This window comes from Caenorhabditis briggsae (assembly GCF_000004555.2).
Source record: "Caenorhabditis briggsae complete genome, chrIII, whole genome shotgun sequence".
Classification (NCBI taxonomy): domain Eukaryota; kingdom Metazoa; phylum Nematoda; class Chromadorea; order Rhabditida; family Rhabditidae; genus Caenorhabditis; species Caenorhabditis briggsae.
Genome location: NC_013490.2, coordinates 7114023 through 7141964, shown reverse-complemented (window position 1 = coordinate 7141964; position 27942 = coordinate 7114023). Strand labels below are relative to the sequence as shown.

Below are 27942 nucleotides of genomic sequence, written 5' to 3'. Positions count from 1 at the left end.
GTAAAGCAGTTTTCAATGGTCACTGGTACTGACAAATTGGAATAATAGCAAATTTCAAAAAAATGTAAAGCGAAGTCAAGGCAAGACGGTATGAGATGGATAGTTTGCGGGATGAAAGCATAGAAATATTAAAGCTGTTTTTGTGAAAAATGAAGTTTAAAATTAAAATTGATCTTCTTTGTTATCCTTGACAGATGGAGGAATTCCGTCTCCTTTTCTGCCAACCTGCAAAAAAATTTATGAGCAATCATCAGAAGATTTGAAAAATTACCAAGAGATAAGTATCCATTCCTCCATCGATTCCTTTTACTTCAATATGATCTCTGAACTCGAATTCATATCGATCCAAAAGGAATTCTCTGGTATGCTGGGATACTTGAATTCTGTTCAATACTCCAGTGCTGTACATTCGACTGGCAATATTTACAGTATCTCCCCAAATATCGTAGTACAATTTGGTTGTTCCGATGACACCAGCTGTTACTGGTCCTAAAAAATATATAAATTCTAGTCGTTTTTTAAAATTAATTTAGGCGGCTATGATGCACTAATTTATGACTAGCTTTGATAATTTTGGAAAAAAATATTAGGTTGTTCCGAAAGTTTTAAACATTTTTTGACATTTTTTCAACACAAATTTATTCAACGTACGGAATATTTCGATTAGTAATATAATTCACTATTATGGTCCATTACAACTTGCCAACGTTTTGCCAGCTGATCGAAGCCTCTCGCGTAGAACGCGGGTGGTTGTTGCGCGAAGAAGGCATCCATATACGCCTTGGGGTCCGATCTTCTATCGAATCGCTTATCCTGTTAACCATTCTAAACCGAGCGAAATTAATAAAATTCTGTTAGAGCGAGGTCTGGACTATATCATGGATAACCGAGTATTTTGATACTTATACCCTGAATTTTTTGACAAGTGTCCAAAATCGTAGGCAGGTGCGCATTATCGTGACGCAGAACAAATGTTCCTGGTTCTGGACAGAGCACAAAACAAATCGAACTCCTTTTGCAGTTACAGAGATTAAATTCCGTAATTACGATCGCACAATGGGAAGAAGTTCTCCATAGCTCACCTTATAGAACTGTTTTGCGTCACGTCGCTAGTGTCTTTTCTCGTATCGTCTTGGCAAGCGTTCGAAGGTGTGACATCTACGGGGTCCATGATTCTACTGGATACGTCTCGTAATGTCGTTAACGTCGCGTCTTTGTGATCTAACACCTTGGTGGTCTAGCATGAAAGATCAAAATTTCTCGTTGGAGAGAGGCTCCGGGCGGAAAAGCGTCCTTGTCGGTTCACTTTTGATCGGAGCAAGAAGTTAAGTTCTTCTTCGTTGTTGCTTACCATAAAAATAAGACTTACGGTTTGAACAATCCATATTGTTCGGAGGTGAGCTGCAAGCTCGGGTGCAACTGATATCTGACGTGCTACGACCGCTGTCTTATAGCTTTCTTGTCCTCGTTCAGATGCGTCAAAAGTGATCGTCCTCATCAAGTCCCGACCACTTTGTTCGAATGACTTAGACTTGCTAATCCTGTGTCCACCAGCTCCCCAAGTCTCAAGTATGCCAATGACTTTGTTGACTATATCAGGAGCTGCCAATCATCTGGTACTGCATGCCGCTTGCGATACAGAAGTGAATATTCCAACAGCGAATAATAGGAGAATAGAGGTACCAATGTAGAATCCTGCCACGCGGGACTTTGAGCGACCGGGGTTTTCAACCCACGATGCACCATGTTTAAAAGCTACATTGGTTTATTGAACGATATAGAATGATACAATAGAGGGGCTTATATACTGGTTACATGATAAAGAATTTAATAGAAGAAAGTGGTTGCGGGGGATGCAATGCACATTCCCCGGTGAATCACCATCAGAAGAGTGCGATTTAGCACACTTTCTGTTTTCTTTAACCTACATACACCCTTTATCGTTTCTTGACACAAGATAATGAATCCCATCGAAGGTTCGCTTACGAGTGAGCAAAGACCAACAAGTCACAGCTAGTTTCAATCTTGGAATCACTGAAATGGTGTGGCACAAGTTGACCATATTTTTCTCTGTGTCCGGAATTTCAAAGATGATGAAATGCAGTTCTAGTAGGTGGACCGAGAGTAGAAGAAAGTTTATGAACAGTGAGAATCGGCTCAGCTTCCAGGGCTTTCTAGATATCGGCATCGATACTTGAAAATAGATAATCAAAACTAGGTTTGTTTTTGAGCGAATAATCGCCGTCCCAAAAGCGATCAAACCAAGGTCGCACTACAAGATACTCAAGTGACTTATCACCAATTACGGAGCATATAGATAAATGAGCAGCGGCATCGGATTCTCTTTGGAGAAACTCAAAAAGAAAACAGCCTCAAACATCATGGGTTTTGTTGGAGAGGCTCCCGGCCATGGACCTAGATTTTTTGAAAAAAAAACTGGAAATTTTTACTGAACATGAGTTAAATATTATTAAAACAAAAAAAGAAAACAAAAATCGATCGGCAAGGATGAATAAAATGCGCGCCTAAAAATGTGAAAGACTTTCGGAACAACCTAATATATTTATAGACTTATAGTTAGTTTAGAGACTTATTGCCTTTATTTCGATATTTAGACTTTTTGCTTTCTTTGTGATCAGCAGCGACTGGAAGTTTATCTTACACACTTTCTCAAAATACCCTCATCCTAGTGAGTGTTTATGTAAAAAACAACTAACCGATATTCAATCCTAATTTGCATACAAAATCGAAATTGAGCAAGTCTTCGTTGAAAACACTGAGCACATGTTGAATAGCCAATGCGAACTCAACCATTTGATATAAATGCTCTTTTGGATGTAACATATTCTTCTTCCTTTCTGGATTCAATCCACTTGCAGCCATATATGCTGGACCGATTGTCTTGATTTTCTCAATGTGGGTGAAGTCGGGACGATCGAGCAATTCATCAAAATCTCCTATCACTTCGTTCAAAACTCTCAAGAATTCTCGACCTCCTTCAAAATTCTCTTCATACATATCATTCCAATTTGTGATCGAAGCGAATAGGACTCCAACTGTTTCATGATTCTCACTGTACTTTGTGTCCGTTTTCAAACTTTCGACTGCGTGGGCTGGGATGACGTTGTTCAGGAGCCAATCGGCTTGATCACGCACGATTTGCATTCGTTCGGTATCACGACGAGCCTGCACATCTCCGAAGAATGACATTCGGAATGCAGTTTCAAACTGAAAGATAAATAAATTGTTTTCAAAACCAATTTTAAAATGGCAAGAATGATTTATATTCGATCCTGTTGAAACATATACCAAAAGCTAGGAAATAGTTATTTACTTTGATCAAATTCCAGTTGCCGAATACATAAAAATCCTGTTATTCAGGTGAAAAAAAAATGCTATTGTGATTTTGAGTTCTCCTCTTCTCACAAGTGTTCAAAAAACATGGACGACAATTCAAATTTAATAAATAAAAATTAGGTCATGACCAGGAAATCCAAAAGGGCATGATCTAGAAACCCAAAAAAAGGGTATGGCCTAAATTTTGAAAACTAGGTCATGGCCTGGAAACTCCAAAAAATTAGGTCAGGACCAGATTCAGGAAAGAATTTTATTAGAATTAAACTTGTGGAAATTCGGAAAACCAGTTGAAAATTTACTGTGGCCTTGGCTGTTCAGCCAGAGTAGCTATTTTGGTGCTTGACCCAAGTTAATAACTCCTTAATGAATGGTACAGGTTTTAACCTGACTAGATATTCACTTACCTGATAGTTGAGGAATGCAACCAATAAAATTGACATGACAACGTCCATGAGCAATTCCCAAATGAAAAGAGGTGATCCATATCCTTGAGGAAGACCTCTAATGGTTGTGGAATTCAATGCAATCGTAGCATTCAATCCTCTTCGAAGTGGTGGAATAACAATTAAAGTTGTATTGCAGGTGTCTTGCTGAAAATCAAATGATTTCAGCTGCTTGGTTTACAATGAAAATCTTACTTCCACACTCAAATGCTTCAAATTGTATTCACAATAAAAAACTCCTGCGATGTGCATTAATCCAATCAAAACAGCGGAAGCTATTTTAGGCAGAGCAGCAAGTTGGGAAAAGTTACAATGGGCGAAAATTGCCAACATTGTGACATAACTGAATGTTAATCTGTAGTTCAACACCATATTGGCACAATCTCCAAATTTACAAGATGGCATTATACACACGGCTACTCCGATGGGAAGAGAAATTAGCAGAAGACCAATCAGATGACGTGGCATCCATTGGTTTGTGCATGTAATTGATTTCTTTCTGGCCAGAAGTGGAAGACCGATGAGGATGATAGTGAGAATCAGAATGGCAGATGCGAATGGAACGTAGGCAAGAAGAGAAAGTGGGAGAGGACGAACTGCCATTATAGCAACGACTGAAGCAAAGACAAAGATCAGAGTGGCAACGATGATATCGATGAAAACGCCTGGAAATATGAATTTAAGAAATGCAAAATATTCTGAATTATTTTTTACCAGAGTATCTGTATTTGTTAACTGCTGATCCAGCGACTCCATCTTTTCCTTGTTCCATCAAATCCTGATGTCTTTCCAAGTGTCCTTTTTTAGAAGATGTGTATCTCTCAGCCGATTCCACGAAGTGTGCTCGATACTCCTGCTCCACATCCTTCTCGTTGAAACGAAGCGTCCACTTATTCAGACTATCATTGTGGTTCCAGAATCCTTTATCAAGTGTTTGCTCTCCTTGTCCAAGAACCATTGCTAATCTCTGGTCAAAGTTATTATCAGTGTCGAATCGAGTGAGAGAAGCTGCATTGTGATGATGGCTAATGGCTGTATCAAGACCTCCGACTGAATTCAAATCGGAATTTCCGTCTTGAAGAGATAGTTGTAATCCACTGCTTCTGCTTCCCTTGATACTGTTACTCTCACTTCCAGCCACTGATCTCTTACTGATACTTCCAGCTACTCCTCTCTCACTGTAAGTGTTGTTTGTATCTGTATTACTTCCATTGAAGTTATTAGTAGCCAATGCTTGTAGAGATGATGATTTCCTATTATCTTCCATAACGCAAATCGAGTTTGATTCCTTTGGAAGTAGTTGAGTACTCCTGTTTCTTTCGGCCAACTTTATTCTCAAACTTCCTCCGCCTTCTCTCGCTGCGCTTCTCAACGGATACGAATTGGTGTGGTTCATTCTCAACTTTTCTACCCACTTTGGTTTATGAGATTTCTTTGAACTTTTCTGACTGTGAAGACTTTCGACTTCTTGAACTTGAATCTGTTCTTCCTGGACATCTTCATTCAAACGTCCTTTGATGAAGAACGTCTTCATACTTTCTGGTTTGACTCTTCTCTCTGTTCCCTGAAAATTCATGATTCCTCTCCTTCTGACTATATTAATGGATCTTACCTGTACTTGCATTCTCAAAGGTCCATCATAGTCTGGTCCCTCCTCAATTTCATACAATCCCTTCAAAAGTTTTGCTGTTGCTTCCGAAACATGGACTCTTCCAGCTACACCAGATGATTCCATTTCGTTTGCCAATGTGACGTCATTCGAGAACACATCGAACTTGAATCGTTTAGTTCCCACCATTCCACACATTACTTTTCCAGTGTGAATACCAACTCTCATGTTAACTTCTTGTCCTCTGTCAATATCGAATTGACGAATAGCCACAATCATATCAAGGCCCATTTCAACTGTTCGGCAAGCATGATCGTCGCATGGCTCGGGACATCCAGCTACACAGTAATAACAGTCGCCTGGAAAATATAGATATTTATTTGAGTTTCTACTTTTTTCAATTTACCCAAAGTGGAGATTTTCTCAAGTCCTCTCAACCGACATAAAGTATCGAATCTTCCGAAAAGGTCATTGAGAAGGTTGACAAGTTCGTCGGCAGATTTATTAGATGACATTTTGGTAAATCCAGCGATATCGGCAAAGAGAATAGAGACATTTGTCATGAGATTCATTGTAAAAGGACGGAATTTTCGGTACTCGGGAACTGTTTTGGCAATTGGTTCTGTAAATTAAATATCCCATGTGGTTTATTGTTTTGAAGAAGCTTCTTACGATCAACTTGAGTAGCATTCGAAGTTCGGCAGTTGGAATCATTAGAAGCTGAAGGACGACGAAGTTCAGATGCATCTTTTAAAAGTTCATCAGCAACCTGAAAAGAAGAAAAAGCATGATTTCGGTTTCTAATGATTGATTTTGTACAAAATGTTGCCTTTGCAAGTTAAATGAGAAAATTCTCATTTCAAATTTCAAATGCATGTCTACCTTTTTAGGCATCACAGACTGAATCATGTGATCCTTGAATTGTGTCTCCAGTTCCAAATCTTTTCTTGCCAACAGAGATTGTCCCACTTTCAAGAATGTCTTCCGTTGTCGAACTTGAGTTAAAATAAATAAATGGACACCCAACAAGTGGACACCAGCATGAAGGACCAGCTTGATGTATCCGGGCTCTTCAAGACCAATTTTATTCTTGTTGAGAATTTCGAAAAGGATCGAGTAGATGGTTCCAATAAGAATACAAAGATAGAGAGGAAGTGGGATGACAGTGTAGATCAGAAGAACAACCTAAATTTGGATTATTTTTAGAAGATTGGTGGAAGATGGTACTACCTGGAAACTAGTGGCAAGACAAGCAACTGGAGTCATAAATGTGGCATGATGCTCGGCAGAAAACAGTAGGAGAGTCACTAGGCAAATTAAAAAAGTACATAGGAAAGAAGTCGGCATATAGAATCTGTAAATTGCTCAACTGTTTTCCAGCTACAGTATCTTTTACAATTTTATTCCCTCCTGTTTATTTTTCTTCTTTCAAATTTCAATAAATGCAGCACGCTGTTTTACGATTTTATATGGACCCATAGAGAAAAATTGTAAGACGATACCTTTGATATTGCGCGGAGAGGGCAGTGAAACCGTACATCGCACAAATGATACCCACGAGACCGATGGAGATGACCTGAAAAAAAAGTGAAATTTATGAGACTATGAATAGAACATTCGACAGCAATTTAGTCTTATTTTGGTACAAAAAAACGAACTATAGAAGTAAATCGCCGGTGGCAGTGGCCGAAGGTCCCACAACGAAAACTACCGTAATCCTTTTTTTTTTATTCCAGGTTTATTTTTTTCACTGATTTTCGTCCGGTTGTCTGTTATTTTCCAAACAAGCCGAAAAAATTGAAAATCGAGATATTGAAGCCCGAAAACAAAAAATCGTTTGGTTACGGTAGTTGTCGTTGCGGCACCTTTAAGCACACTCACCAGCGTTTCTCTTCCACAGCTCCGATTTTTTCAGAATAATAAGACCAAAATCTTTCCAAGAATACGGTATCTACTGACTTCATACAGTTTCGAAATTTTTTCTGTAACGTTTTCTAAAAAACCATTCTCATCACTTTGACTTTTCACATTGGGTTTTCGGCTGATTTCTAGTTCCTCTTGTTTTTTGGTACTATGCTATTCGTTAGTTACGAAATTTTTGTTTTCTATTCTCCAAGTAGGTTCTCTGGTTTTGCATACTATTCTCTTTCTCTCTTCTACATTCTGACACATTTATTTTCCTAAAAAAAAGCACAATGAGCATTTCCAAAAAAGGAGGACACTGCGCTCCGGGCCTAAATTGACTTTGTGTCGAGTCCAGCGCATCTCATCATTTTTTGTGAGTAGAAAGTGTCTGTCCCATTTTTCCTCTTCTCTTTTTTTCATCTTCTTCGGTGGCGAGAAATTGGTTTTTGGCACATCCTTTGTTGTTGTGCTCACGGAGAGCTTCTTCTTTTTCTTATTCTCCCCGGCTCATGGTCCATTCTCTTCTGGCAAAAAGGGAGCACATGCATCTCACAACATTGCAGATTTACACAGCTCTCTCTTCCTCTTTCTCTCAGTTTTTTCTCTCTTTCGGGTTTCCATCATTTTTCAACAATTGCTTTTCTGCTGTTTTTCTCTCTCTGTGCTATATCACTGAGCTCATGAAAACTGACAGCGAGAAGAGTGGAGGAAGTGGAAAAAAACCAGGCGAAAGGATTTATTTTTAGAACAAGAGAATGGGCGAATATGGAGTTGAGATAAATGGAAATGAAAAAAAGTTTTTTTGACGAAGTTGCGTGTTTTAAATGCTACTTATCCAAAGCAATAAATTAAGATTTTCAGATTTTCAGAATCCTAAATTAAAGATGCGCCCGTTCTTATGAAGTTTTGGCAACTGTCTCTTTCTTTTTTCACAAAAACTTGCATCTAGACTACAAATAGGTTTGTCCTGTGTTTGCCCAATACCATTCGCATTATACTTATATACCAAAGCCAACTATACCTATCTATCTATATATTTATTTATTTATTTGTCCGACCAGTCTTCTCTCTTTCCGCCCGTATTGTATACAAAGAGGTGTCCGAGAGAATGGAATGAATGACGGACGAAAAAAAACGGTTGGGATGCAAGAAACCTGACAGTGTTTCGAATGCAATACAAGTTATACACTTGACCTTGGGAATTTTTGATTTTCAAATTACAGTTTTTACCTATTCTATAAGTTGTGGCTGATGTCAGAAAGGAAGAGGGCAAAACAGAAAATTCAAGACAAACCTCCGCGCATTTTTCGATTGCATTTGAATAATTCAAAAGAAGGCTTTTACCTTATTCAAATAGAAGAGGCATCGAAAAATTAGAAGAGGAACAAGAGGAATAGAAATAACTATCTTTTTGGTTTCTGGGAAAGAAAGTAGGAGATGTTTTAAATCTATTTTTAGGTAATTTTTAAATATTTCTTAGGTAATTATCCTGTCTCCTGAAGATGGCAAGTTGCCGAAACGTCGAGAAATAAATAATTTTTATATAAACTCGTGCCTCCAACCGATAAGGCCACCAAGTAGATTCTTCACACCAAAGTCGAATGTTTTAAATCATTATACAAGTCTTCTAAAACAAAAAAAAACTTACATAGTTTTGTACCGTTGTTTCATCTAGAACCAAATGATAGAGTGCCCAGAAAGTGATGACACCTCCAATATAGAATAATCCAGATCTGAAGCGATCTCTTAGTTGACTGAAACTGCATTTCCAGTATTGCGCTTCTAGGGTTGCAGAACGAAATTGAGGATTCCACCATCTGGCTGACGCTCGTTCGAATAGAGGAACTCTTCTTGGTGAACTACTGTGGGCACGAACTGATGGACCACATGAACCACCGAGAGCCGGTGTTCGTTCACCAACATCGTCGTCCATCTAGAAGACTCCAGAAATAAAGATTTAGAAGTCAAGATGAAGAATTCAGAATTTCGTGGTGAAGAAGACAAGGCTAGTAGGAGTAGGAAGGAGAGCGAATAGTAGTTGTTCCCTCTCTCTCTCTCTCTTCCACTTACTCTTTTTCTCTAACCACTCTCTCTATTCCAATCTTTCACTTACTTTTGAAAGCCTTTTCAGAGAAAAAGAGAGAGTAAAAGAAAGTTAGTGAATACACAAATGAGAGAGTAACAGAGTTGTAAACGAAAAGCTGCGCGCTCAACAGGCCCAGCGAGAGAGATGGGGCGGGGTCCAAGAAGAGTGGAAAAGAGAAGAGGAGAGTGATGAGAAAGTGAGCCCTCCTCGATTATTGTTGGGCCTCTTTTTGAGGCTCTTATTGAACTCTCAGGGGATTTGATGAGCATGTAATTTCGGAAACCGAACTAAGCATCCGATTAAAGAAGATGCCTTGTTCTGAAACAGCTTCAGTGTTTCCAAGAAACGCGGAATGACAGAACCCAAATAATTTAGAACCCAGGATAATCATTCCAATTAATTGAATTTTTTTAAAAATCACAAAATTGCGAGTGTATTAATTTCAGCCACCGACTTATGGGTTTCGATACATCTGAAGTGGACGTTGGAAAATTCTTATAAAGCAACGTGGAGTGAAGCCGACTGAACGAATCCATCGACTGCTGTCTTATTAACTGAATTTCTTTCTAAAACAACTGTTCCATGAATTTTCCTGAATTCTCTTTTTCAGTTTTGTGCTACAGTAATCTTTAAAAAAAATACAAATTTCATATGTCTTCAATACAAAGGCTTATCTGAAAAGTTTCGATTATTTTATAGAATAGTCTTGGTTTAAAATATTTTGTTTATAATTTTGTCGTTTTCGTCGTCCATTTAATTAGTCACTGCCAAACAAAAAGAAAAACACCATTAAATATAAATAAGATTTGAACTACCTCGTTTTTATTGTCTGTCGTCTCTTCAACATACACACTAACTCGCAAAACTTATCTATGGGGCGCGGTTGCGTACCTTCCGATGGATTCAAATTTTCTTTTTTCATTCTTTTTGCTGTCTGGTGTAACGGTAGGCTGCTTTTCATTTTTCTTTCTGTTTCTTTCTCGTCTTTTCTATTTTTTGGGCCGAAAATTGAGGTTAGAGAGGTTGTTTTTCATCGAGGACGCTCAAGTTTTCGCCCAAAATTCGGTTTTCGAATTCCCTTGTCCTATTCACCTTCCCGCATATAAATCGTTTTGTTTCAATGGTATTTTTCCGTTTTCGAATATTTACAAATTCCCACTAAATGCGCTTTCAATATTTGTTATATCTTGTAGGTAATGGATTTCATCGACAATCAAGCGGAAGAATCTGATGCCTCCACAGATCGCTCCGACGATGACGAGCCACAATCAAAGAAAATGAAAATGGCGAAGGATAAATTGAAGAAGAAAAAGAAAGTTGTTGCGAGGTACTTTTTTTAAAATAATGAGTTTGGTTTATCGACTAAAAATGAACGGAGGCTAACCCATCTCGGTGTTTTGCAGTTCTGATGAAGACGAAGACGATGAAGACGACGAAGAGGAAGGTCGTAAAGAGATGCAAGGTTTCATCGCTGATGAAGACGACGAGGAAGAAGACGCTAGATCTGAAAAATCTGATCGTTCAAGACGTTCAGAAATCAATGATGAACTGGATGACGAAGATTTGGATTTGATCGATGAAAATTTGGATCGTCAAGGAGAGCGGAAGAAAAATCGTGTTAGACTGGGTGATTCTAGTGACGAAGATGAACCTATAAGAGTAAGTCTTCAAGATGGATTTTTAAATAATTGAAAACTGTTTTTATTGAAAAAGAAAAAAAACGGAAATTTCCTCTACCTACAGATAACAAAATAGTAGTTTGAAATCATTATTCTCAGAGAAGTAACCAAGATGACGATGATCTTCAGTCGGAGAGAGGAAGTGACGACGGCGATAAAAGACGCGGCCATGGAGGAAGAGGTGGAGGCGGTTATGATTCTGACTCCGACAGAAGTGAAGATGATTTCATCGAAGACGACGGAGATGCTCCTCGAAGACATCGAAAACGTCATCGTGGGGATGAACATATTCCAGAAGGAGCTGAAGACGATGCCCGAGATGTATTCGGAGTCGAAGATTTCAACTTTGACGAATTCTATGATGACGATGATGGAGAAGAAGGATTGGAAGACGAAGAAGAGGAAATCATTGAGGACGACGGAGAAGGTGGAGAGATTAAAGTAAGCGTTAGAAATATATTGTTCTTGCATTCTCATTATTTTTTAGATTCGTAGAAAGAGAGATACCACAAAGAAAACAACTCTTCTCGAATCTATTGAGCCAAGTGAACTCGAGCGCGGATTTCTGTCAGCTGCTGACAAGAAAATCATGATTGAGGATGCTCCAGAGAGATTCCAGTTGAGACGAACACCAGTCACAGAAGCGGATGACGATGAGTTGGAACGCGAAGCACAATGGATCATGAAATTCGCATTCGAGGAGACTACAGTTACCAATCAAGCAGCAGTTGATGCTGATGGCAAACTCGAATGTTTGATGAACATTGATTCTTCTGAAATAGAGGATAAAAGAAGAGCGGTTGTTAATGCAATCAAAGCAGTTCTTCATTTTATTCGAGTACGATCCAATTCATTTGAAGTCCCGTTTATTGGTTTCTATCGAAAGGAATCTATCGATAACCTTCTCACAATGAACAACCTCTGGATTGTTTACGACTATGATGAAAAATATTGTCACTTGTCGGAGAAAAAACGAAGGCTCTATGATTTGATGCGTCGTATGAGGGAATATCAGGAGCTGAGTGACGATATCACTGCAAAACGCCGACCAATCAACGAAATGGATCTAATTGAGTAAGAATAGTCTTTAATTTCAATAATTAACTGATTGTTTTGCAGTATCAACTTTGCGGAAACACTCGAGCAGTTGACTGATATTCATGCGAATTTCCAACTACTCTATGGAAGTCTACTTGAAGATATGACTAAATGGGAGAAAGAACGCCGTGCTGCCGATGGGGAGGAGACGGAATATCGAGCGAAGTTTAAGTCAAGCATCCGCAACGACAAATATCAAATGTGCGTGGAAAATGGAATTGGAGAACTAGCTGGAAGATTCGGTTTGACTGCTAAGCAGTTCGCAGAAAATCTTGATTGGCGGAAACACGATATTGACCAAGATTCGGCATTTCCATTGGAAGCGGCTGAAGAATACATCTGCCCTGCGTTTATAGACAGGGAAACCGTCCTTAACGGTGCCAAGTTCATGTTGGCAAAAGAAATCAGTCGGCAGCCTTTAGTTCGAAGCCGTGTTCGTCAAGAATTCCGTGATAATGCTCACTTCTGGGTGAAACCAACTAAAAAAGGAAGAGACACCATCGATGAGACTCATCCACTGTTTAATAAGCGATACATCAAGGTTTGTTTGCTAATTGTCTAAATTTATCAACGATTTTTTTAGAACAAGCCTATTCGAAATCTCACAGATGAGGAATTCCTTTATTATCATAAAGCTAAACAAGACGGTCTCATTGATATGGTCTTGATGTATGAGTCCGATGAAGACCAGGCAGCAAACCAATTCCTAGTGAAAAAGTTCCTCAGTGATTCGATTTTCCGCAAAGATGAGTACACTGACAATGTCGAGCAGTGGAACGCAGTGAGAGATCAATGCGTGAACATGGCAATCACAGAGATGCTTGTACCATACATGAAAGAAGAAGTTTACAACACAATCCTCGAAGAAGCGAAAATGGCGGTTGCTAAAAAATGCAAAAAAGAATTCGCTTCGAGAATCGCTAGATCTGGATATGTGCCGGAGAAAGAGAAATTGGACGAAGAAGATGAGGAACACAGTGCTCGTCGACGTATGATGGCAATCTGTTATTCGCCTGTTCGAGATGAAGCATCGTTTGGAGTAATGGTTGATGAAAACGGAGCGATTGTCGATTATCTTCGCATGGTTCACTTCACAAAAAGGGGTCATGGCGGTGGAAACACTGGTGCTCTGAAAGAAGAATCGATGGAATTGTTCAAGAAGTTCGTGCAAAGACGTCGTCCGCATGCTATTGCTCTTAATATTGAAGACATGGAGTGCACTAGATTAAAGGTACATTATTTTTTGAGGGTTTTCTTAATTTTTAACTTTGCAGAGAGATTTGGAGGAAGCGGTCGCTGAGCTTTATTCGCAATCCAAGATTTTCTCCCAAATCAATGTGTATTTGATGGACAATGAACTTGCGAAAGTATATATGAGATCCAATATATCGATTGCGGAGAATCCCGACCACCCACCAACTCTCCGTCAGGCTGTCTCGCTTGCTCGTCAGCTTCTTGATCCTATCCCAGAATACGCACATTTGTGGAATAGTGATGAAGATATTTTCTGTCTGTCTCTCCACCCACTTCAAAGAGATATCGATCAAGAAATTCTAGCTCAATTACTCAATCATGAGCTAGTCAATAGAGTCAACGAAGAAGGCGTGGATATTAACAAATGTGCCGAGTTCCCTCACTACACCAACATGCTTCAGTTTACCTGTGGATTAGGTCCACGCAAGGCAACATCACTTCTGAAAAGCATCAAAGCGAACGATAACTTGATTGAAAGCAGATCGAAACTTGTCGTAGGATGCAAACTCGGCCCGAAAGTGTTCATGAACTGTGCTGGATTCATTCGGATTGATACACGCAGAGTATCAGATAAAACCGATGCATATGTGGAAGTTCTCGATGGATCTAGAGTGCATCCGGAAACTTACGAATGGGCGAGAAAAATGGCAGTGGATGCTCTAGAAGTTGATGATTCCGCTGATCCCACTGCTGCTCTTCAAGAGATTATGGAAACACCTGAACGACTGAGAGATCTTGATTTGGATGCTTTCGCCGATGAGCTCAATCGACAAGGTTTCGGTGAGAAGAAGGCAACATTGTACGACATATCTAGTGAGCTGAGTGAAAGATATAAAGATCTTCGCGCACCTTTCGTAGAGCCTTCTGGTGAAGCTCTTTATGATCTACTTACACGTAGCGGAAAAGAGGTTAAGGTAAGTTCATCGAAGCTCATCTGAGTATGTTTCCTTTTTATTTTCTAGGTTGGATGCAAAATGTTGGGAACTGTCCAGTCAGTCCAGTACCGTAAAGTGGAGAGGGATACCATTGACAGTATGATACCCGAACATACGGAAGAGGATCAATACATATGTCCTTCCTGCAAAATATTCACAGCAGCTGATCCACAATCTGTTCGGGAACATCTATTAAACGCAGTGAGTGAAATTTGAATGATTGTCTTTAACATTGAGTAATTTTTCAACTTCAGGGGCGCCCTGGTGGATGCGTAGGATCAGCTTGTGGAATCCGTGTACGGTTGGACAATGGAATGACTGCTTTCTGTCCGAACAAGTTTATTTCGTCAAGCCATGTAGACAATCCTTTGACTCGAGTCAAACTCAATCAACCCTACTGGTTTAAAGTGATGGCAATCAACAAAGAAAAGTTTTCAATTTTACTAAGCTGTAAGAGTAGTGATCTGAAAGAAGACGCCCCAGCCGAACGTGACGATTTCTGGGATCAACAACAGTATGATGATGATGTTGCTGCGATGAAGAAGGAGACGACGAAAAAGAAAGATGCAGATACTCGAGTGAAAAGAGTTATTGCTCACCCGAATTTCCACAATGTTTCTTATGAAGCCGCTACTAAGATGCTTGATGAGATGGACTGGTCTGATTGTATCATTCGTCCTTCTGCTAACAAAGAATCTGGACTCTCGGTCACTTGGAAAATTTGCGACCGTATCTATCATAACTTTTTCGTCAAGGAATCGGCAAAAGATCAAGTTTTCTCAATTGGACGTACACTTTCCGTTGGTGGGGAAGATTTCGAAGATTTAGACGAACTGATTGCCCGATTCGTACTCCCCATGATTCAAATTTCCCATGAAATTACAACTCACAAATACTTCTTCACACAAGGAACTAGTGAGGATACAGATCAAGTTGAAACTTTTGTACACGAGAAACGCCGAGAATTGGGACGATCGCCGTATGTCTTCAGTGCATCATACAGGCAACCATGCCAATTCTGCATCTCTTATATGTTCGACAATTCCAATCGAATCCGTCATGAACATTTCAAAAGTAAGTTTGAATGTACCGAATTCAATGTAAACCTAAAACTTTTCAGTCTCGCCAAGAGGAATCCGGTTCCGTCAACAGAATTTCGACTCACTGGATAGGATGATGGCTTGGTTCAAACGTCATTTTAACGAGCCACCGCCAGGAATACGAAGTTCTCTTTCGTACCGTCCCACCGGACGTACTGGACCTCCTCCATCTGCTCCATACCAGCAACCACCACAACAACAATACTATCGTTGAACATTTGACATCATGCAATTTTAATTTATTCTTTTACAAAATCTGTTTTAATTCCGTTTCTGAACCTTCGTTTTCAACGATGATATTTTTCTGAGGTATATCTTATATGGTATATCTTATATTTCAACTTTTCTCTTTTCCCAGTTTGATGTTCTGCACTGTTTTAAGTTTCATCAACATATTTATTTAACATTAGCTGACTTGAACTTCATTTAAAATCTCTGTTGGACTCTAAAATGTGCACAAGTACGATTCCCTCTCATTGTTTCTTACTCAATAAATGCCATGATCGTCCTCTCCATTCAAGAGATTCAGTCATACGTACATGGCGTTGCACATGATATCATAAATTTTGAAAGGAAAACAATCTTATTTCTTTGTTATAGTTACTCATGAATGACTCCTCACCGAAAACGACTTTTTTTCTGAATTCCGTTTCATCAGCACCAAGGTACGCATTTCTTAATCCGAATCAACAAAATCAGTTGTAATAATTCAATCAGACGTCCACAGAAGCTCGGAAGTGTTCAAAGCATAGTTCGCGACGAATCGGACAAAAGTATGCACCAAAAACTGATCGATTAATAACTTTTCTCTGAAATTCAGATGCACCGCCTCCATTTGAAGAAATCTTTCTGAGTGATGATGAGGAAACACCGTCTCAAGCTAAAGTTGTGAGATGTCAGACTTGTTCAAAAGATATCACACAATGGATGAATTCTCGGCGGTATGAGTGTTTTTTTTCGTTGGAAACTTAATTATTTCAGAGACATCCATAAAAAAGTGTGCAAGCAAAAACAGCTTGCAAAGGAAACCGAAAAAAGAACTCAGCGAAAATCGAAAACTCTCACAGAAACTATAGAAAAGTTTGTGATTATTTAGTGTTTGTATTAACCATATCTATAGAATGGTTTTCAGATATGATCAAGTAATCGAAAAACCTTTCTTGGAACCAGAAGAACCTCCAAAGTCTTGGGAATTATCGAAGAATAATGTCAAATTCGCCCGGATCACTGCCGACGACGAGGAAAATCGAAGACGGAAGCGTCCACGGTCGTTTGCAGTTGTTGAATTGGCTCCGAAGAAATGCCAGTGTGAAGTTCTGACCACTTTGCATTCCCGATTCGTAGATGAATTCCATTCTAAATCACTGAACATTGTCAATAAAAAAGAGAAAGGAGTTACTGAGCATGCTTTTCAAATGAAGATAATTATTGGAAAGGCAAGCTTTTCCGAATTCCGAGTTAACAAAAAAACAATGCTTCTTTTCAGTTGTCTCGCTTCGAACAACTCTCATCAGATTTGCAGAAAACCCTAGATGACACATCTACTCCAACGTTTCCAATGATTTCTATCAATTCTTCTGATGGACATAATCTCAGATGTCATTCATTAATTTTGAAACACAGAACTTCCCTTTTAAAAATACATCCAAGAAGTGAAAACATCGAAATTGCACAACCCAGAGATGTTTTGAAAACCTGGTTGACATTTGTATTCACAGCTAATATTGAGTGGAGCAAAGAGGAAAAGGAAGGTGTCAAGGAGTTGGCAATGAAGTATGGACCTGTTGGATTGGAGAACTTGTTAAAAGAAGAAAAAGATAAAGAAGAGGAAGCAACTGTAATTGAAGAAAAAGCGCATGTGAATATTGAACTGAAATCGTCCTCCAACAATCAAAAAACCACTGATGAACCTTTGGAGGAAGATAAAGAAGAGGAAAATATTGTGCCAGAAGAAGATCTGATTGTAGAGGAGAGCGTAACAATGGAGCATGTTGTTGAGCCTATAGATTTCTATGAGACGGATAATCCACTAATTGGATTCGGAGAAGACAATGATTATGAAGAAGAACCTATTCATGATGCCGATATTATTCTCGACGATCCTCCCAATTCAACTGCACATTCTACTCTACAAAAATCGAGAGATAATTTAACAATGGATTCTTTTGATGAATGGAGTAATCAGGTAGATAATATAACTTTGAAACTCTAGAAACTGTTTTTTCTTCAGCCAAACAATATTCAAAGTACTTCTTCTCCTCCGATCACTGTAGTCACACCCGTCCGAAACGCACCGAAACCAATTTTCGGATCGCATATAAAAATACTTAAAACGAATGATATAACACCCATGCCACAGTTTGATGTCATGGATGAGTCCGAGTTGAAGGAACGAATGAAAGAGATAGGAATGCGTCCCAAAGGAAAGAAGGCAATGATTCAGATTTTGAAAAGAGCATATACTACATTACATCCTGAAGTATGTGTTGGGACGCCAACCCTTCGGCCGTTAATTAGAGATGAATCATTGGAAAACGTTGTTGGAAAACAGTCGAAAAAACTTCCGAAAAGAAAATCTCTAAATGAGAGAATAGAAGGTTCACCAAAGAAGAAAAACTCCCCAACGAAACAAAAAGCGTCTACTGTAAGTGATATCTGCAATGATGTAGGAGAAGACGATGTTGATAGTCAAGCGGATAAAACTTTGAATATTTCGAATGATGAGCATGAATTTGCAAAAGTTTATTCGGATAACATTGGAGAAGAGGAAGATGACGACGAGGATTCTGTTGCAACTAGTAGCAGTGATAAACCAACGGATCCGAATAATTTGAAAAAATTGTTTTTGAACTGGCTCCGAGATGAACAGAATTCTGTACTCTACGAACACATCCTCTCACTTCAGCCTGTCTCATTGGTTAGATCCGACTCTTTGTTTCATCAAATTCAAATATATTTCAGGAAGAAATGCTAGTTCGTCTCGAGAAATCTGAAGGTCCTCTTGGTAGAATCGGCAAAGGAAAACTTGTGAAGATTCTGGAGAACTTGAGAATAACATATCAGCTCCCACAGAAACCAGGGCGAGCCCGTGCTGGAGGATTCAAGCGACGTTTGTAGGACAGATATATGTTATTACATGTGTATTTTCTTCTTGCTTTTTCAACATTTTCTCGCATTGAATTGGTAAATAAAGTTTAATTATTTTTGTTCTAAAACTTCATGCAAGAAAAAAAGCGATAGAAATTCGAATTCACTAAAATGGAGAGACATTATAAACATAGGAAGCTTTGGATCTACCAAACGGAAAAATTGAGATTCGTTGATTACTATTAGATCTGGTAAGTGATAATGAATAACTGGATATACTAATAAAGATAGTTATAAGAATGGAAATAAATCAGGTTAAATACACAAGGATCAAATTAATCGAGATTCGGAAAAAGGGGGAGAGATAAAGAATATCATCGATAGATGAAAAAATCAGCAATAGAGAAAGTCATAAAAAATCATGCAGAAAAAATGGATAAATTTAGAAGTGGATTTCGTGAACGGATGACTTCGAAGCGTAGGTGAGCAATCCTCTCTCATCAACTTTTGGAGCACAACCTGAATTTCCGAACATGACCATATTGTCGCGAACGATGATGGTTCCATAAGCATTGCGATTGACGGTGCTCTGAATATCGTATCTGACCATTCGAACCATTTGTGGTGGCTTTGACTTCTTTGAGGCTCGTTTTGAGAAGTTGCTAAAAATAAATTATAAGGCATGTGAGTTCATCGGAATCTCACTATTTTGGTCCGTATTTCTCCTCGACGAAAATGACATTTAGTCGATCAATAACTTCTTCCACTTCCACGCCCATCACAGTACTGATTGCCCACCAGCAGAACTTTTCGGAGATTTGTCCATTCTGCCATCTTCTCATGAACTCATTCATTGATTCGACGCTGAAAAAGAGTTCAATTGATTTTCAGTATTCTGAAAAATGTTATACCTGATCAATGTATCGTGAAGAATCATGATCTGAATGTCCTTCTCGAGCATCTGGTTGCTGAGTGCATGATCCTTAGCCTTCATTCTGAACCAACCTGGAATTCCATGTCGAGCAACGTAGTAGAATGAGAATGGCCACATGTATTTGATTGATGTTTTATGCATGTAGCAATCGAAACTGTATGGTTTGAAGAAGTCCAATGTCTTGTGAAGAGACTCGACTTCATCGTAGCAAGAACCTAAAAAGGTGAAGAATGGGAAATCAGTTCTAATTTGAGATGATACCAATGGTGTGGCTCTTTCGGAGTTCTGGAATCTCGAAGACGTCTTTTGGCCATCCAGACAATGCAACTGATGATTTCTTGCAATCATCAGTGAGAAGTTTGAAAAAGTCTCTGGCTGTTTGAACAGCAAGATCATATGCTGATACTCCTGGGACAATTGTCTTCTTTAAGATTCCCAATGGTGAAAGCCAGTAGACTTTAGTCACCACTTTGAATGGACGAACTTGCTCACAGAAGCAGATGGCAATATCATGTTGCCAGTCACAGAGGAAGTTTACGAAGTACTTTTTCTAGAAATTTGAATTCAATCGAAATCCTGAACCTATTCAACTTACTCCGAAATGTGCATAAACTTTATCAAAGAGCCCTGGATAGCGTCGGATGTTAGTGCTGCGAACGGCCAAGTCTTCGATTGCAAATAATTTGCAAGTTACTTTCATATTCTTAACGAAATCACGTTCGTCTTTGGAAGTGGCAGCCAAGTTGATTCTAGATTGAAGTGGCATTTTGTGGACGATTGTCTCACGAAGATCATCGGGAAGAGCAAGCCATGGAAACTAAAAGTTCAAGACTATTAATTGGTTTTTTTTTAAATTTCACCATCTATCCCAAGAAGCAATATACCGTAGGCCGTTTCAATTTCATTTCTCATCAAATAAAAGGCAATCTCCTAAAATCCACCTCTTCCCAGAAATGCCATAAATTTAGCATGCCGCTCCTCCTTCTCCTTTTCCTTTTTCCTTTTTCTCTGTTTCTTCGTATCAAAGTTCAGTCACAAGAGAAGAAGAAGAAGAGCAAGCAAGGACCTTTCCCCCTAATGAGAGATTCCGAGAAAATGAGTCTAAAATTCCAGGAAAACTGACCTGCTCATCGTCGCTCTCGCAGAATGATTTCTCGATTATCGCACATTTCTCTCCTTCTTTAATTTTGGCATCAGCTGGTTTTCCAATGCGAGATGTGAAAAATTGTTTAATGTTCAAACCGAAGAACGATGTCACTCCGATGGCATTCTGATGACGCTGGAAATTGGAAACTTTGAAAGAATAATGAGAAAATGATCTCTGGCGTCATAAATTCTACACTACTGTACCATCTATTTGAGAGCTCTGGACTCTGAGCGTTTTCTTTTTTTAGTTTTTGGATTGTTTTCCTGAACCAGTTCGAGGGTTAAAATTCAAATTCAAATTACCGTAAAGCCTGTAAAAGGGTTCCCACACTGTCAAGTTTGAGCTCGATTATCTCGATGCCTAGATATTGAAGTTGTGTCAACTGACAAAACATCGGTTGAAAACTCCTTTATCGTAAAACCTGTATTAGAAGGGCCGGCCTTCTATTGTTCCAATCTACCTCTGGAGAACCCTTCTATGTACTATTACAAGGGCACTTCAATTAGGGGGCCCTTCTATTTTTCCAGACTTTTCCCAAAATTTTTCATCGAAAAATTCGGTAAACTCTCGTTCAAAATTAATGAAAATCTGCCAACTTCACGAAAATTGAGCAAGTTTTGAGCAAATAGAGTGTTTTTTAAAACAATTTTCTGTAAATTTGAAATTTCGGGATGATTTTTCACTGAATACGTACGGAAAATTAAAAAAAATTTTGAAGGGGGTCCTTCTATTACAAGGGCACTTCTATTTTTCTAAGCCCATCGCTATTAGGGAGGGGGGCTTCTAATACAGGTTTTACGCTATATCTTTTATAGAAATCGAGAAAAATAGGATCAAAGATGAAAGTTAGAGGACTCTTCTGTTACAGGTATTAATTGTTAATTGATAACTGATGAATGACAAATGAAAAGTGATTGAATCTCATCAGTAAAAAATAAACAGATCTAGTTAGTTTCCTCAACGCATATAGATATCCAGTCAATTGAATACTAAATCGTTCCTACTGTTCCTTTACCTACCGATTTTTTCGAAGCTTTGATCTTCTGATGACCTCCAAGGAAATCAAGAGCAGAAAGACGATCTTCAGGACGTTCCTGTTTGCTTAAAGACATATCCACCTGAAAGTATCGTTTTGAAAAGAGAGGAAACAAATTCGATATTTAGCATATAACAAGTAGGGATTTTCAAAAGTTTTAATTTTGGGAAAAATATTCAGAAAGTGTTAATATTTCTGTTATATTTGTTGAAAAAACACGTTGCTCCCAAAAACTTAACGGTCCATCTTTTGGGAGATTCAAAAGATTCACGTGGCTCACAAAAATTTTTGAAATTTCAGTACTTTGATGTGAAAATTAAAACGAGAGAGAGAGAGAGAGAGAAAGAGAGAGAGAGAGAGAGAGAGAGAGAGAGAAAGAGAGAGCCGTGAGCTCTATTCTGAGCTTCTCCACAAACGCATTCAGCTAAAAGGGAATGGAGAAGAGAGAAGAAGCGAAGACGACGTTAGAGACGAAGGGCCAGAGAAAGTGAGAGAGCGAGAGCTGTGGGCGGAGTCTCCTGAGCCAGAAGCACGAAGACGGGCGGCATAAGAAGAACATCGATTCGGAGCCAGAAAGCGGAGAAAGGAGTGAGAGGAAGAAAATGACGAAGTGACGTGAGTGTGTTCTGAGAAACAAGAAAAACGATGGAAAGAGTCAGGATGGAGAGTATGAAAATGCTCAATTCGGTGTATACAAAAAGAAGTTAGGGGGTTTTTTTTAATTAGTAGCATCTGAAAATCTATCTGAATTGGCTATTTTCTAAGCAAAGGAGAACATTTTGGTTCAATTATTTATAATTGCCATACGTTTTTACACAAGATTTCCCTATTTGCTGAAATACTCAAGTTGAAGCCATCCCTTCAATCTTCAGCCGCCGTTTGTACGCTTTTCGGCAACCACCAACTAACATGTATCTTTCTCAAAATTAACAATATTGTGGACATTCAAGTCAGGGTTATGACAGATTGAAATGAGTACAAAAAAGACTTAGAATGACCACTTTTTGATGTCTTCAACAAGAATCGAGATAAATTTAGCCAAAGTTGATAATGTCGGTGGGCTTATACAGTGGCGAGAAGTGGTGAGGAGAATTTTTTCGAACATCCATAACTTTGTTCAAAATCGCTCAATTGACTTGAAGTTTTGCATGCTATGAAATCCAAAAACATAAAAATCGGTTTTTTGAAAATTTCTCATCTTCAGAATTTTCAGAGCAGTTTCAGATGTAACCGTGGTCCGAGAATCTAAAAAAAACTTTTTTCAGAATTTTTTCTGGCTTTGATTTTAGATGTCAAATATTTCTCAGTGTTTTTATGTCCAAAGTTTTCCAATTGTAGAAAATTTTTTCTTTTTTTCACCTCTAGGGAAAATTTCTAAAACCTAAAACTGATAAAAAAACTTTTTTTACAATTGGAAAACTTTGAACATAAAATTAATAAACAACTCAAAACTCATTATTTGTGAAATTTTGACCATCAAAAATAAATTTTCAGCTGAGTTATGGCAAAAATGCCGACACATACCTTTTGTGCTCTGAGCATCATAACTCGAGAGCCCGACTTCCAATATTCTTCAAACGCTTTTTGGTGCATATTTAAACACTGAGAAATATTTGACATCTAAAATCAAAGCCAGAAAAAATTCTGAAAAAAGTTTTTTTTAGATTCTCGGACCACGGTTACATCTGAAACTGCTCTGAAAATTCTGAAGATGAGAAATTTTCAAAAAATTTTTATGTTTTTGGATTTCATAGCATGCAAAACTTCAAGTCAATTGAGTGATTTTGAACAAAGTTACTGATGTTCGAAAAAATTCTCCTCACCACTTCTCGCCATTAAAGAAAATACGGTAACTCAGCATCAACCAAGAAGCCAATCCAGATTGATTCAAACGAAAAATATGCGTAGTAAGGGAAATTTTTCCTAGATCACATCTTTGCAATAACTCATACTCTTTTCCATGAAAACCTGGGAACCTGACTTTCAAAAAATGAACGTTTCCCTTTTTCAGACGCCTTTCAAAAATTGAACACCAGAAATATTCAAACTGTTTCCAAGAATAAAAACAAATTAATTTAAGAACATCACAAAAAGTATTCAGCCAAAAATATTTGGTAAATTTTTCATGTCCACTTCTAGAAAACGTCTTTTTGGGGCATGAAATGAAAACTGTAAGGTGCCAGTTCAAAACAAATGATAGTAAAACAAGGGCAATATCCGAAATTCAAAAAATATAGAAAATGTGAAATTAGGGAAAATCATTTTCCGAAAATAGGAATCGGTAAAATTTCGAAGCTTTCTCGGGGATTATTTTAAAAAACTACTTCGTAAAATTTTGAAAAAACTTTTCGAGAACTTTTCCCGGGAAATTAGGAAATTTTAAAGTTGTCAGATCAAGAAACGGATTAAAAAAATCAGTATTTCTTTCTAATGTTCAATTTTCAGGAGCTGTGTGGTATCCCGGATCCACCAACTTAAATTGCTTCGACGACGGCTCCCGAGGCATTTTGCAGGATTGGCAGGATTCGAATCAAAATGGCAAGAAGAGCGGAATAGGTTAAAGGTAAGAAAATGGGAACGGTAGATTTTGAAACTTTTTAGTTTTTTTGATTTTTGATAACAACTTCTCGGAAATTTTTTGTTGGTATTATGAAGTAAAATTTATATTTCAAACCCAATTATAAAAAATGGGGGAAACGTCCGGGGTTTAGAAAAATAAAAGAAAGTCTGAGTTTAGTTTCCAACATTTGAATTCTAGGAGATGTTCGGATCCCTGGACGCACCAACTACAGGATTGGCAACCCAGTATTGGTTGGCTGGCACAGGATACGAAATCGAAGTAACATGGAAAGTGGAATAAAAGAAAGGTGAGAAAATGGGAACTTTTAGTCGAGTTTTTAGGCAATCGGGGGAGTAATAATTGCTATAAATGAAGAATCAATATAACCTCGTTCAACTTTAGATTTCGACTGTGACGGGACAAGCAGCGCCGAGACGTCTTCGTCATGTCAAAAAAATGTGAACTCCTTTTTCGTGATTTCTTTTTTTGTTTTTTTTTCTGCGCGCTTTTCTTTTCTGCGGTTGTGGTTTTTCGTCATCTTCTTTGTGGTTCGGCGCCTTTGTTGTTCTAGTTTTTGTGGTAGTCCTTCCGGTTATGTCTTGAATTTGTTGTTTCACAATTAGCAAGGGTTTTGGGAACACCATTCTGGCCAGAACCGTCCGTTGTCCATTTAAAATACTTATTTTCGTCCATAAATGAAATTACAATTTTCTGGCTGAGAATGGTGGATGAGCTCCGTTTCTTTTTTCATCACTGTTCCATCGTTTCGATTCTTCTTTTGGAAATACTTCTTGATTTTTGTTTGCCCGTCATCCGTACATAGTCCGTTCTCCGGTCATTTTTGCCGGTCCGATGCATCGCGATGCAAACATTTCAAAAATCCTGGTTAAAAATAAATTTTTTTGATAATTTACCCTGGATATGACTATAATCATGAGTTCTCAATAAATGATTTGACCTGGAATTGTTTTATCGTTTTTATCATGTTTCGAGAGTGATAGTTTCGAACAAGAACTAGACGATTGTGTCTTTGTCAATATGAGTCGTCTAATTTTTTCTAGTTTTTTTCTGGGTCTTCTGAACTGAAGCAGAGACGAATTTTTCTGTTCAGACAGAAAAGGTTGTGAAAAACACATTTATTAGAATAAAAACCAAGTGAAACAAAACCCGAAGCGATCAAAACTTAAAACAGTCTGTTGTTATAAATAATGCTATAATGCGTTAAATAAATATCATGTCATCACAGAATAAGAAGAACCCAGTTTCTCAATTATCAAGTATCTTTTTCGATTTGAGTTGGCAGAAGATTGTAATGGCTGCTTCCGAATGAGGATGTTAAAGCGATATTTTTTCCATGGAAGTCGTAGTATAGGGTGCAGTGGAAGAAAATGTTCGAAAGAACCGCAGAATATTCTACCAATGCGAAAAGTGTGTAGATTCCAGGTTCACAGTAGGTGTTATGCCTCCAATAAAGATAACCGCCGAGGAAGAAACACACTACAAAAATCGAAGCACCGAGAATTTTATATTCGTATGATCTCTCTCCCTAAAAAATAATTATATCTTTTTTCTCTCAATTTGCATAAACCTACTAAATTAGTTGCTCTTCTTCTTCCCGATTCACTGAATAACCAAGTGCTCAATATCATGTAGATTATCGAAGATATTGCGAATCCTCCGAAGCATTTTGCGTGAAGAGCTGAAAACATATTGTCTGTTGAACTGACATATAACTGAAGAATATTACAGTGATCTTCGCTTGATGAAATCGAAGTTAGAGCCAACAGGAAGAAGTTTTCGAGAAGATTCAATCCACACGCTATGTTACATAGAAATTTGAACTGTTTGGATCCGGTGTACGGTCTCAATGGAGAGCTCATTAAGAAATTGCGGAATGCCACAGCTACAACTAGACGAGGACCAATGTGCAATCCTATGAGAATTCTCCAAATGTACTTTTCAGGTGTATATGTAGAAACAGCTGCTGATATTGATGGTAACCAATTAGCAACTTCGCAATGGGTAGACGTGGCCTGATCGAAGTGAAGGAAAAGGGATAATAGTACACATATTAAAAGAGCGGATGATGGGAGACCGCCAATGCAGAAGACGAAGTATCTGGAAATCTTTCTCTCATATGATGGTTAATGAAGAATGATTCTTACTTAAACGGTACCGATAGGATATCATCTTCTCCTAGTGCCATCCAAACTACGAGCTGAAATTGAAAACTCATTTTTCTATTTGAAACCTCTTGCTTTAATAAAAATATAATTGACGGAGGCTGTAAGCCGTTGAATAATCTAACTAAAACCTGCGTTTTATTTGAAACTTCATAGTGATAACAAAACAAGACTATAACATCTAAATTTAAAAAGAAACAAGTAAAAATGAGGTTATCGATATTTTCCTTTCCAGGCCACATCGTAGCTCGAAAGCCAGCTATTACAATTTTGCATATTGTATTTGATGACACGGTCCCAGTTGAATACGTTCTTGTTCATCATTCGTGTTTCTTCTGCTTTCCGACGTCGTTCCGCCAACATTGTTTCACTGACAAATTCTACAGGGAACGAGAATCGTTCGCACAGGTAGAGGAGGAAAGCTTTTGCCTGAAAATATTTTTTCAAGCGAATGGAACTGATAACAATTTGGATTGAATTAATGAAAACTTCGGTATGTTTCATGACAAACCTCTATTTCAGTGATGTAGCCTCCCACTTCCAGAATGATTCTATTGGCTCTAACCGGTGTTACGTACTTCTGAATAGAGCCTTTACCACCTCCCAGTCTTGTTCCCTGGGCTTTCTTCGTTCTAGGCAGCCATGGCTCATCGACTCGCCACACTGCAAACTGATTGTCAATTAGATTTTTGTTGATCCGATCTTGAAGGAATTTGAAGTCATCACTGTCGATGAATCCTCCTGAAACGGCAGCGAGACCATACTGTTCGTGAATCAATTCTGTGTGAACCTCTTCCACACCTCTTGCTTCAATCATTCGTTTTGTCGATTTGTATCTGCAGATAGAGACTGTTAGAATGTACTAAAACTATGTTATCCGAATTCTCACTTTTTCTCTCCCTTCTCTGCGTCATAGACCGGTTCAGCTGGCATCACAGGAAGTTTGAGTTGACCATTTGGTGGAAAGCGAACGTCTGAAAAATTCATGAGAAGTATGGTGAAAACGTTCAGAAAGAATATTTTTAAAAAAATCCTTTATTGAATAAGGCCACGAGCCGAATAGCTGCACTTCGCTTACTTTCAAATGTCACTGGAAACGGGTATTTTTTCATTCCACGTGTGATGTGAACCAATCCGGTTGAAGACCTGCATACTGCTCGTAGGTTTATCATCACCTGAAAATGAATGTTGTGATCACTGACCAAAATACGGAAGAGTCGTGACAATAATCGACTGAAGTCACAGTTTTAGGCTGAATTCACACAAAGCAGATATTTTTATTAATATGTATAACGGCTATAGTACAAGTTTTTTATCGTTGCTTCATTTGAACAATTCACTATTTTTCATAAATAGAATAAAAACTTTCCATAAATAGAATAAAAAACAAAAACTCTTCCTCAAAAAATGTATGAGGCCATATGCAAGAAAGTGGAAAACAGTTTTCCGGTGTTTGGAAAATGGTTTTCTGAAAGTCTGACAAGAATTTTTACAGTGATTATATGCATTTTTAGTCATTTTTTAGCCCC

General features: G+C 38.3%; 6 protein-coding genes across 6 annotated transcripts; 2 read left to right on the top strand and 4 right to left on the bottom strand.

Annotated features, from left to right (window-relative positions):
• Positions 1 to 162: 162 nt before the first annotated feature.
• Positions 163 to 9247, bottom strand: Cbr-acy-1 (the record flags this gene model as incomplete). The annotated part of the gene is made up of 12 exons (XM_045243965.1): positions 163 to 225; positions 272 to 489; positions 2718 to 3228; positions 3762 to 3947; positions 3996 to 4465; positions 4515 to 5768; positions 5816 to 6031; positions 6082 to 6178; positions 6229 to 6594; positions 6640 to 6763; positions 6912 to 6985; positions 8963 to 9247. The coding sequence occupies 12 exons, from the start codon at positions 9245 to 9247 to the stop codon at positions 163 to 165; spliced, it is 3864 nt and encodes a 1287-aa protein (XP_045096362.1).
• A 1349-nt stretch (positions 9248 to 10596) lies between these two features.
• Cbr-emb-5 lies at positions 10597 to 15680 on the top strand (the record flags this gene model as incomplete). The annotated part of the gene is made up of 10 exons (XM_002642017.1): positions 10597 to 10727; positions 10804 to 11059; positions 11179 to 11520; positions 11567 to 12153; positions 12199 to 12718; positions 12761 to 13408; positions 13452 to 14345; positions 14394 to 14567; positions 14621 to 15440; positions 15487 to 15680. The coding sequence occupies 10 exons, from the start codon at positions 10597 to 10599 to the stop codon at positions 15678 to 15680; spliced, it is 4566 nt and encodes a 1521-aa protein (XP_002642063.1).
• A 392-nt stretch (positions 15681 to 16072) lies between these two features.
• CBG18002 lies at positions 16073 to 18583 on the top strand (the record flags this gene model as incomplete). The annotated part of the gene is made up of 8 exons (XM_045243964.1): positions 16073 to 16131; positions 16184 to 16239; positions 16287 to 16407; positions 16448 to 16546; positions 16599 to 16923; positions 16953 to 17651; positions 17697 to 18383; positions 18428 to 18583. The coding sequence occupies 8 exons, from the start codon at positions 16073 to 16075 to the stop codon at positions 18581 to 18583; spliced, it is 2202 nt and encodes a 733-aa protein (XP_045096363.1).
• Positions 18584 to 18995: 412 nt separating this feature from the next.
• CBG18003 lies at positions 18996 to 21746 on the bottom strand (the record flags this gene model as incomplete). The annotated part of the gene is made up of 7 exons (XM_002642019.2): positions 18996 to 19215; positions 19259 to 19417; positions 19465 to 19702; positions 19749 to 20037; positions 20083 to 20304; positions 20611 to 20766; positions 21654 to 21746. The coding sequence occupies 7 exons, from the start codon at positions 21744 to 21746 to the stop codon at positions 18996 to 18998; spliced, it is 1377 nt and encodes a 458-aa protein (XP_002642065.2).
• A 3757-nt stretch (positions 21747 to 25503) lies between these two features.
• On the bottom strand, positions 25504 to 26436 carry Cbr-tag-189 (the record flags this gene model as incomplete). Its single annotated transcript, XM_045243963.1, has 4 exons — positions 25504 to 25776; positions 25823 to 25929; positions 25978 to 26348; positions 26396 to 26436. The coding sequence occupies 4 exons, from the start codon at positions 26434 to 26436 to the stop codon at positions 25504 to 25506; spliced, it is 792 nt and encodes a 263-aa protein (XP_045096364.1).
• Positions 26437 to 26626: 190 nt separating this feature from the next.
• Cbr-mrpl-16 lies at positions 26627 to 27525 on the bottom strand (the record flags this gene model as incomplete). The annotated part of the gene is made up of 4 exons (XM_002642021.1): positions 26627 to 26842; positions 26925 to 27249; positions 27303 to 27387; positions 27492 to 27525. 4 exons carry the CDS (start codon positions 27523 to 27525, stop codon positions 26627 to 26629), a joined length of 660 nt encoding a protein of 219 aa, XP_002642067.1.
• Positions 27526 to 27942: the final 417 nt, after the last annotated feature.